The 11,025-nt window shown below is 41.9% G+C and overlaps 1 protein-coding gene across 3 annotated transcripts in view; it reads right to left on the bottom strand.

The window, feature by feature from the left end:
• Positions 1-1,631: 1,631 nt before the first annotated feature.
• The window catches only part of LOC131881211 (lateral signaling target protein 2 homolog), a gene marked incomplete at its 3' end in the record, with an annotated part of 21,270 nt that continues 11,876 nt past the window's right edge, over positions 1,632-11,025 (bottom strand). For 2 of the 3 annotated variants that reach the window (XM_059227999.1, XM_059228001.1), the window contains 3 exon segments: positions 1,632-1,830; positions 6,554-7,024; positions 7,110-7,316. In XM_059227999.1, coding sequence (XP_059083982.1) covers positions 1,632-1,830; positions 6,554-7,024; positions 7,110-7,316 — 877 coding nt within the window. 3 annotated transcript variants of the gene reach the window in all.

The raw sequence follows: 11,025 nt of genomic DNA on the forward strand, positions 1-11,025 counted from the left end.
ATTGGCTCACAGAAAGTTCATATTCAGGGAATAAAACTGAAACTGTGGGCTAGAAATTTCAACGAAACAAGTAATTCATTATTAAATGTTTTTCAAAGCAAGTTCTTTTTACTTTAATCAGGCCTGACAATGAAAAAAACCTTGTTTTAAAAATCACACTAGAATCATCAAATTATGCTGTCTTTTTTGTGCTAACATCTTTTTGCTTTGGTTTGATTTTCACGGGCTTTTATAAACGCTACAGGGAATCGATTCTCCAGTAGTATTAAAATGAAGTGTTATCATTCGTCTATTCATTAACTTTCAATCTTTTTTTGATATTTCGTCTACCATCGAATTTGAGTTGGTAGACCGAGCTACTCCTTGAATGTAGGGTTGATCTGGAAAGCCATCTAAAAATTTGTCCAAGTCTGACTTGAAAGATGCTACCGATCAACAAGGCCTACGTATTCCCTACGAATATCAGAGGAAGCAAATTAAACAATGAAGGAGCCCGAGAAAGAAGAGATGTGGACTTCATTGTTCGAACTAGCCTGGATTCTCGAAGACTTGGAAGGTGCTCTCAAAACGCACATTAAGACCTCTACGTTCACTAGAATTGACCCTAAACCCTGGGTTGGGACAAAGCTCATGGATACTTTTGAAGACGTACAGTATCAGATACCTTTCGTACCTTCTCTGAACACTGTACAGTCCCAACTTTTTTAGCCTCTCCCAATATGAGAGCTCTCTCAATCCTGTGATGTTCCTAGTGAAACATCTTTGGACTTGTTCGACCTTTTGCAAACCTGCTGAACTCGAGGAGCCAATGCGTGAAGCATATTCTGACAAAATCCTTGAAGGCTGGACAGCTTTGAGTTTTTGCTCAAGCATTTTTCTGGCCTAAGACATCTAACACAGCTCATTTGATTTCAAAAGAAGTCCTAGGACTGTTGCAGTCAGCTCTGTACCCAAAATCAACGCAGTGAAAACTCCAAGAATTGAATCATTAACTAACCGTATAATGATGCTTTCTTGATAACAATGGAGCTCTGTCTGGTTTTGAAAGCCCTTTAGAAAGAGCGAATCAGTCAAATTGCAAACCCCGCCCATCTTTCACGACTAACATTACAGTAGGAGTACCGGCGAACTCGAGCGCTTTTTTCTGGGTTAATCTAGTGATAAGATACCACTAGCAAACCCCACAACATGCCTCTACCAACCCTATCCAGCCAATCGACTGAACTTTGAAGCCTTGGGGAGGGATTTGATAGTCCAATTCCACGGACTCTATTCACTGGCGATTTCAGTGGACTCGGGAGTGACGATGAGTTTTTTCTTTTATGAGCGCAATCATTTTGCAGACCAATAAAGATGATGAGATCCAAGGGAAAAACGAGAGAGTAAGATACTATTTGGGTCTCATTAGTGGTCATAAAAGCCTTTTAGGATCTTTTAGAGAGGCCTCACTTGCGATGATCTCAATTTCGTTCCCCTGTCCAATGTCTTGATTAGCAGCAATTGCTTCATTGGCAGAGCCAACTATTCGCTCCTTTGTTGGTGCGAGTACACAGGGCAAGTAAGCAGGCAAGCATGGGTTGTAGTGGTTGTGTTTTTGGCACAGATTTGACAGGAGGGGATGATGAACTTACTTGGAGAGATCGAAATCGTTGTGCAGTCTAAGGTAGATGGCCCTGGCCCCGGTCCAATCCCGCCAAGTTTGCTCCAAGACCGAGGAGAAGCCGGTGTCTAAGGTTTTGAATCCCAGGATGATATATGCTCGTGTGTCGATGTTGTCGCGTGGACTGAAGGCGAAGTCCGGCTCAATGCGTTTCACTTCCTCGTAGAGTCCTAAAATATGAATGCATTCGGGTACCCGTAAGAATTCGTCCAAACAATCCAAAGTTTCGATTGGCATAAACTTATGATGAGGTGTTAAGTAATTAGTTAATGCGCTCTAAGTTCAAACATGGGATCATTTGTCATTCTTTCAATTGCTTAACAATTCGTTTTCCATTTGTTTTTCCAAGACATGCTCTATAAGCAGGTAAACTTACGGCTATTGTGCAAACTTGTCATTTGCACTCTCAAGTATTTCTAGCAGTCCAAGACCATCAAACGTCTCCTTTCGAGTCTGCTTTTACTTAAGGGCAAGCAAGTACAAATGTGTAAAATTTTGAATAATTATCAAATGATTTGCTTGACTTGCTTTTCTTGTTATAAGATGTAGACTAACAGTTGGTCCGATATCACAAAAAATGGACGGTTGTGAGGAAGATTTATGAGAATATCTTTAGGCAATTGCGATCTAATACCTAATTCCCCATTACTCCTCACGGTGTTCAAAAAGCCCTATCAAGTTTCCAGAGAAATTCCCAAACACAAATTGGCATTTTTCTACCTCAAAAAGTCATAGGGAACAACTTTTACTTTATTGTTTTATGAAATTCTAGTCCACATAAAAAAACTTACATACCTAAAAACATTATAAAAACTAAAATTTTCAGAAACCTATTCCATGTAAATTAGGAGCACACTTAGTTAGCACTTGAATATAATTTACGATATTATCCATTTCACCGCCACTTAGTTACATCGGATTTAGTGGTCCAAATTTCATCGTTTTTAGCCCCAAAATGCCCCGGTTATATGTTAATTCAATTTTCCTAAGATTTAATATCGATTTTCTCTATCGCAAAATGAAAGATTATTTTTCCATTTCTTGCATAATTTCAAATTAACTTAAAACCTTGTACAACCATATCTAAAACCCTCAAAAAAGCAGATTTTTAACAATTTATTTCTAAAGCATCCAAGGTACATTTAGTTGAGTAGTCACTGAAAAATTCACAAATATCAATGAAGCCTTAAAGAAGTCATTTTCAATTGGTTTCAACGAAGTCTTCAAGAAACGACAAAATCTATAACATTGCTGATTGTATGTATTGTCTTCAGAATTTAAGTGAATGCATAACTAAGTGCACACATGATGATTGTAAAACACATTTTCAAAGATTACACTTTTAGTGTGTTTTCAGTGACATTATATAGCGTTTTTAGCTATTATGAGGCTATGCAAGTAAAAGGAAAAATAATCTTTTGTATTTGTGACATTGAAAATCAATATCAATTCTTTGGGAAATTGAATTAACATATAACCGGGGCATTTTGGGGCTAAAACGATGAAATTTGGACCACTAAATCCGATGTAACTAAGTAGCGGTGAAATAGATGATATCATAATTTATATTCAAGAGCTAACTAAATGTGCTCCCAACTTACATTGGGTAGGTTTTTGAAAATTTTAGTTTTTATAATGTTTTTAGGTATGCAAGTTTTTTATGTGGGCTAGAATTTCATAAAGTAATAAAATCAAAATTATTCCCCATGGTATTTTGAGGAAGAAAAATGCCAAGATGTGGTTGAGAATTTCCATCAAAACTTTAAAGGGTATTTTTACCACTGTGTCCTCTTGACATACAGTATTTCACGATAATCTACCCACTTACTGCATCTTATTATTTTACTTAAAGTCATATGCATGCCAATAAGGGCCCGTATTTGCAACGTCAGACAGCCCAAACAAAACGGGAGGACGCACGGTAGATTGCCAAATCAACTACTGGTGACGTACCATGTAAGAAATTTCTTTTCCGGACATTCTGTGACCCAGGTCACTAGTTAAATATAAGATTTTGAAAGAATTTTTCCAAAAACGACACATTATAATTTAAGAAAAGAGAAAGCGGCCAAATCGGCCCTTTATTTGACGCTACCTTGTTGAAAGATATTTAAGGCAAAGAGCCATTAGATAGAATTTCCTTGACCAACAATGAACTAGCCCAGAAAGACTTTGATGGATCATCTAACTTCGACTTTTAGTTGTAGCTGTGGTCATTTTTTCCCTCCTTTTTTTTCATTACATTCGTTATTTTCGAATTCATTTGCCAGCTTTTTGTTCAGATCTGATTATATGCTTAATGGCATGGACAAATACGTAAAATCTTCGTGATAAAATGGCTTCATCTTTTAGTTGTTTGCCATTCTGTTTATCTGCTCGCCTAGTCATTGTGTCAGTAATGGAGGTTGAACTTGCAATTAAGTGATCATAGCTGTCTGCCTAAATGTGGACGACACTGGCCGAAAAATTAACAATAATTTGGTCGTGACAATCAATATTTCCCCATTCGATAACTAAGAAGGACAACCGGCCTACCCTATCCATCTCAAAAGCCTTTTTTGTGGGTATATATAACTAACACAATTAGATGAGGAGAAATAGATATGTGCATGTTGCTTCATCCTCGAGAAATACGGAGGGGCTACTCCCATTGAGTCCTTGGAAAACAGCTTATTTGTTGCTTGGAAGATGCAGAGAGAACCATGGTTCAAGTTTTGGTGATGATTGATTATCATCGCCCAAGTACCAGAACCAGTGTGCAAGCACTCCAAAGGACAACTCAAAGCGAGACCCTCTCACTCCATCACAAATATGACCAGTATATGATCCACAAGGGGGTAAGCAAAAGAAAGCTGCCGTTCCCACCATTGGTCTCAGCTCCCATTTGTTTATGACCATTAGGGAGTGACAAGTCTCACTCCGTGAAGAATGGCTGGTTTCCCGACCTTCACAACAGCACACTCATAGATGTGCATTGTGCGTTGGTTATATTTCTGGACTTGCTCTATGCCCTAAGCTATCGAAGCATTTTAAAAGAGAGCCAGATGAAATCAAATATGGTTCTGGAGAGATAATCCATTTTCGGTTCCACTAAGTAGTTGAATTGGTTCCCGATCGTGTTCAGCGACGATTTGGTATCCCAGAAGCCTTTGCCATAGATACTTTTGATGAATCGTGGATAGCGTCAAACCATTTGGAGTCTGATCCGAAACGTGGCCTTTTTGAGGTTATCCATATGACCAATATGGCTTTAGTGGGGCCTCTAATTGAATAATGGGCTCTCTGATCATATTTTCCCATGGATGGATCACATGGACTGATTTTACCCTCGTGGTTAGAGGGCCATCAAAGGACAAGATATGTTCCATCAGAATCCACATTTCCAAGGTTTCTGGCGGCAACAGAACAGAGAATCTCTCTTTTGTCGGCCTTTTTGGGTTTGTGATTGAACGGAAGATCTATTTTGTTTCCTTCCCAACATGGCCCAAGTCTATTCCAGGACTTCATGTGTCGTTGCAGATCCTCATTTCCGGCCTGGCTTCATGCTCCGCTGGGTTTGAAGGAGCTATTATCGTGACGTTGAAGACCTTGTTGTCTCACCCGGAGTCAAATAACCAGATGAGAAATCCAACCAAAACGTGCGAGTGTGTACTTCTCCAACAAGTTATTCCAAGCCATGGAACACGAGAATAGCACGAAGCCATGAACGACGACGCCCTTTCTCGTTTACATCCCATGAAGCAGGAAAGTTAGACAGACTAAAGTTAGAATGAGAGGAGAAAAGCGGACATGCCCAGAAAGGCCTCCTCTCTACTTCGTATTTGCGTTTGCGGGGGCTTGGGAACACGGATCCACAATTTAAACACAAGCACCAAAAATACACTTCTTCCAACAAACTGTGCTCTTTCCTTCTTCGTAGAAGTGATCAATGGCGTCATAAATCTGCGACATTTTCCGTCTATCGGCGATGGGAGCACTCGGCGAATGACAATCATGAGATTAGCCATTGGGACACATCTCAGTAGCACTTTTTGTCGAACTTGATCAGGGTTCTTTTCCTTTGGCGTGCAAAGAGCCTTATCCTGTCATCTTATGTCAGCTTATCTCACAACATACACCTGACGACGGTTCAAGGATCAAGCCATGACATAAAACTAAATCTTTCAGACACAAAGCTAAAGAGATCGAAATGTAACATAATGAGCACGGACGTTAAAAGTAAGCGTGTTCCACGAAGCAAGTCCAACTGTGGCGAAATGGGCATTGGTTAGCGCGATCTGTTTTTTTTTGTTTGTGGTTTCCTCTCAGAATTAAATCTGAAGGCACGAACATCGTGAGTTCCCTAAATCCAGAAACCACTGCTCCTCTAACTAAAAGACTTGATTGGATATTCCCGCCGTATATGCTCAAAGCCCTTTGTGTTGTATTCCGAGTAAGCCATTTTCTTCCCTGTTTACTTGTCATTCTTTTCTTTCTATCCCTCTGTTCTGGTCCCAGTTCCCGGCCATTCTCGTCTTGTTTTGTTCATGACATTCTCATCACGGACACTCGCTCTTACAATTACATCCAAGGACGTCGACGAAGATTGAAGCATTCCCCTGAGCTATTACTAAACTGCTAGCGGAACACATCTCGTTGGAGACAATCTGTCCCAAATGGAACACTGGGACGCTTGCCAAAAGGACCAAGAATGGGAGAATCAGACAGTAGGAGGGGGAGGGGATCCCAATCGTTTTTCTCGGTCACTACTTCGCCCACCAATGACCATGCATAACTGTCGTGATCAAGCCATTTTTATCAGTGTTCGTTCCAAACAAGAAGGGCCCACCCCTGATGCATCATTGGTTATCGAATGAAGGGTTTCTTCTAATCATGATAAAAACTTCTCCTTACCTTGTTGGACATGTACCGCTGGTCCCAGTGCGTTCTCTTTGAGGAGCTTAGGAATTGAAGAATTTGTTCCCGATTTTCCACTTGTCAGATGAGACGTGGAACTCGATCGTTTGGCATTGGAAGTGGAGGTGCTGTAGGAACTTGTAGATGTCGAGAACGAAGATCGATAATGGTTATTGACTGAGGATGATGAGGAAGATTTCTGAACTTGAGACGACGATGACGACGACGAGGCCCAACAAGAATGCGGATGGGGCACTTGGTTCAGGAGGCTGCCCACTGAAGGGGAAGGGGCAATGCCGGAGTGGGACGAGGAGTTATTGGGGTTGTTGTTGTTGGGGATGGTCTTGGGCTCTGCTCTTTGTCGGGTTCCATGGCCGATGAGCCCACTCCCTTGGTCTCTCATGGAAGGTTGATCGGAAGGTGGCTTGATTTTCGGATGGAAATTGACGTGAATGACAGGGTAGCCCACTAAAAGTCGAATGAAACCATATGGTAACGAAAGGAAATATCAATCTCATGGAGATTAGGGATCCATATTGAAAGTAGATTGTACCTCCTTTTTCTAAGGTGTCCAGAACGGCTCCTTCTTGGAGATCCCGGTGCCTGGCCACGGCTAACCGCAATCGCGATTGTTGTTCTCGGTAAGTGATCTTGAGCTTCTCCGTGGGATGAACGAATGTAAATACAGCCTGAGAGCCGAACAGAGAGGACTGGTCGGTTCTCTCCATTCTTTTCAATTCCTTTTCGGCCTTCCGGTGAACTACAATGAAAACAACTGGATTTTTAAACATATTCTCATTGTTCTCATTCCTCTCATTACTCTGATTACTGTTGATCCGGTAGCACCTTTTAAGTCAGATTTGGACAAATTTTTAAATAGTACATCAACCCTACATTCAAGGACTACCTCGGTCTGCCATGCCAAATTCGTTGGTGGATCAAACATCATATAAAGATAGAAAGTTAATAAATAGGCGAATCATAACCTTTCATTTTAATAGCACTGGGGATAACATTCCTTGTAGCGGTTAGAAAAGCCCGTGAAAAACCAAACCACATATAAAAAGGTCGTTTTTAAGTCAAAATCATTGATGGGACCAGATTACTTAGCAAGTCAATGTCGTTGGCCGACATGGTTGAACGCAAACGATTGCCGGGCTTGACTGCCTTGAGACCCAACATCCTGGGCCCGACGGCGTTAGCGTTAGAGGTGAAAGCCGTACGAACAATTTGAAGCACATTCAAAGTACTCAAGAGCGATGCGCCCGAAGATGAGGACGAGCGCCTCACAATGGGCTCCAACTTGTCCATTTTTGCCTTCAGACTCATCTTGTTGTAGTTAGACATTGAAGAAGTGAAGTAGAAATAAACTCGTCATCACTGAAGAGAGTTAAGAATGGTCTGGAGCCAGATATTGATTGGAACTCCCGGCCACTTGTCACACCACCACTACCACCACCAACTGTGTTTTTAGCACAACTAAAGTTCTCCACCAACCAAAAGGGAATGAATGGTCGTGGTTCTTTCTTCTTTTCTTTCAAGGCCTATTTTCAGGGAAAGTTGACTTGCTTTCCAAGATGAGACCGACGGTTTATGGCTGGTTAGTGGAACGAAAGATACCAAAGCCTATACCTTGGCCCTGAAAGTGGGCTAGGCTAATAAAAGCCCTGGAAATGATCACATTACCTGGTTGGTCCGAGTTTACTAAATTCACAACGAAGACAAATCCAAAACCATGTGTGAATAACTAATCCCAGAATTTGATGTTGGGCCACAATGAAAGTGAATAATGTTTCGAGTTTAGAGCATAATTTTCATAAGAGTCACTATATACCTGGTGTCTTCAGAAGTGACACGAAACCAGAGCCCGTGGGTATTCTTGTCCCGTTTCCATGAAAGACGAACCCACACTTGGAGGATTTCTGTTTCTAGCTAAGCGTTCCTCTCCTCGCAGGTCTTGTAGAAAAACATCAAGTGTGGAATCTCATCCACAATCCATCATCACCCATGAGTTATTCAGCAGAGATTCAAGATTAGTTACTACTTTGCCATTAGGGTGACCTTGTTGTGGTATTTGATGTTGCTGTCAAAGCAAGCGCAGCAATCTTATGAGTCTGACCTGGGCGATGACAGCAAAAAGATCCCCCCCCGCTTAAAAGCATCGCTAGGTAAGTTCCAAACTTGTTATGATTAAACCTCTGCTCCAAGTTATTTGTCCAGAACTAGTAGACAAGACCATGCGAGCGCAAGTCAGTCCTAGTGCACCGGTTTGAAAAGCTTTTAGCACTTGAATCGTAAAACCACCATAACAAAAATACATAAAAGGCCTGCTTGAAGCTTGGAATGGATTTCGATGGACATCCAGAGCGGTCGTCGCGGAATGTGTGACTGGGCAGAATGGAATCAAATCCGGCTCAATGTGAGTTTCACAATGCAAACTACTACTGTACATGTTTGCCATTTTCGCTCAAGCTGGATAGATCATCATCCTATCCGTGTTTCAATGTTGGCTGACATTTGAGCTCGATGAGCATTCACGGTGAAGTTGATGAAGATGAAGGAAATAGTGCTGAAATTTGCACACACCGAGCTCGCTACCTCGCCATGAATGTATGCACAGGTATAGTACCTAGAGCATGTGTCTAGATATCTGCAGTGTTTTATCAACCTTGCCTTTTAACACACGCATGTACGTACACTTCTGTACAATACTGTACAGTGCATGTAGGTATGATTTGGTTGACTCTGCGCCCCAAACCAACAATAACCTATTCTGGCTAATCCTAAACTTGTCACGTCATGCACACCAAATTCAGCCGGCCGGGTCTCAGTCATTCATTTGACATTGGAATTCATTGCCCACATATTGATCTTCAGTACTTATTACCAGCATATTTGCCTGAATTCATTGGCCAAAGAATCATTGTGGTTGTGTGATAATTTTGCCAGGGCGTGCACATTTTGGCGAAATATTCATTTTTGCCGGCATGAAACAGCATTCCTGCCATAACCATGGAACCAACCACCAGCCAACCAACTATCCAACTAGCGGATAGAGATGTTGATCATCATCATCATCATCATCATGTTGATGATCGGGCCAGAGGGGTCCGTCGGACAAGAGATAAACCTTCGCTTCGTTTTTGCATATCTCGACGAACGATGATGGGATAGCATGATGGATTTTGGCAAAATTTTCACATTTCCCAATCCGTGGCCAATTTTGAATTCCAAAAGCATGATGGTCTCTGAGATGGCAGATTGGCTGACTGGCTGACTGGATGGCTGGATTGGCACATGTTATGGCGTAGGTCCGCTCCGATCTTCAGCAAAGCCTTTTACATCATGCATGTTTGCATGGTACTTCGTCATTGTTGGAATGGCCGAGAAAGAGGAGGTAATGAAAAAAATTGCCCAGATTCACTTGATGAGGAAATAATTGCAGCCGGGCAGAAAGGTATCTACTTGAAAGCAGGCGACTTGTATGTCTTACATATTCGAGTCAACCAACAGCAGAATTAGCTTACTCGGGATAGATAGATAGATGGAGGGGATCGAGATGATGGCCTGGTTTCCATCCACTGTTTTACTGCTCGTCTCTTACCATGGATCATAAGTATTACTTCGTCTCTGCCGACCAATTATCAAAGTCTTCCCGGAAATGGTGGCAACAACCCACTCGATGTGTCTCTGTCAACAATGACATTCGTAACCTTTTTTTGGAAGGTGGATCAATTGTTATAAAAAATGGAGCTCGCGAACATACATTCAGGTGAGTGTATTTGAAGAAGTCCTGGATCAAAGTTTCCTGAGTAGCCAGTCCCATTAAAGCTAATTGCCAAGGTCCTACTAATCGTTCGTTCGTTCATTCCAGAAGTACCGCTACTACCAGGTAGAGAATCAATGACTAACAATTCTCTGTCTCCAAACCCCCAACGAGATGTGATCGTACGCAAAATGTGCGTAAACGAAGGGGACAATGGACTGCCAAACACCTGGACCAGAAGAGTGATAGAAATCTCCAGACCTAATGACAGACCACTACGACCACCTCCCAATGACCAATCAACCCCCATTAACAGGAGGTTAGGTCAAGATTGGGCCCGACAGGTGGAAGCCATCCATTTGACATTGTGGTATTATATGCACATGTTCAGAAGTCCTGCCTAGATATGACCAAGGGCTGTGGGTATGACTAAGAGGAGGGACTCACTTGGGCCCATTCAAGTGGATGCAACGCCGCCGCATCTTAGGTAACAACTTGGACATTCATCTCGATTCCTCAGGCGCCACAACCAAACAGACCTGACAACGGAGACAACAGCAATAACAACAACAGCGGCGACCACGCTCCAGAATTGAGAAGGCGCCACTATAAAGCGACTCACGCTGATACCGTTAGTTCTCTTCTCAAATCTCAAGCGGAGAATGCGTCAAGTCAACTGGAAAATGCGTCAATTGCGCTTTGG

This window comes from Tigriopus californicus, chromosome 5 (genome assembly GCF_007210705.1).
Source record: "Tigriopus californicus strain San Diego chromosome 5, Tcal_SD_v2.1, whole genome shotgun sequence".
In the NCBI taxonomy this organism is placed as follows: domain Eukaryota; kingdom Metazoa; phylum Arthropoda; class Copepoda; order Harpacticoida; family Harpacticidae; genus Tigriopus; species Tigriopus californicus.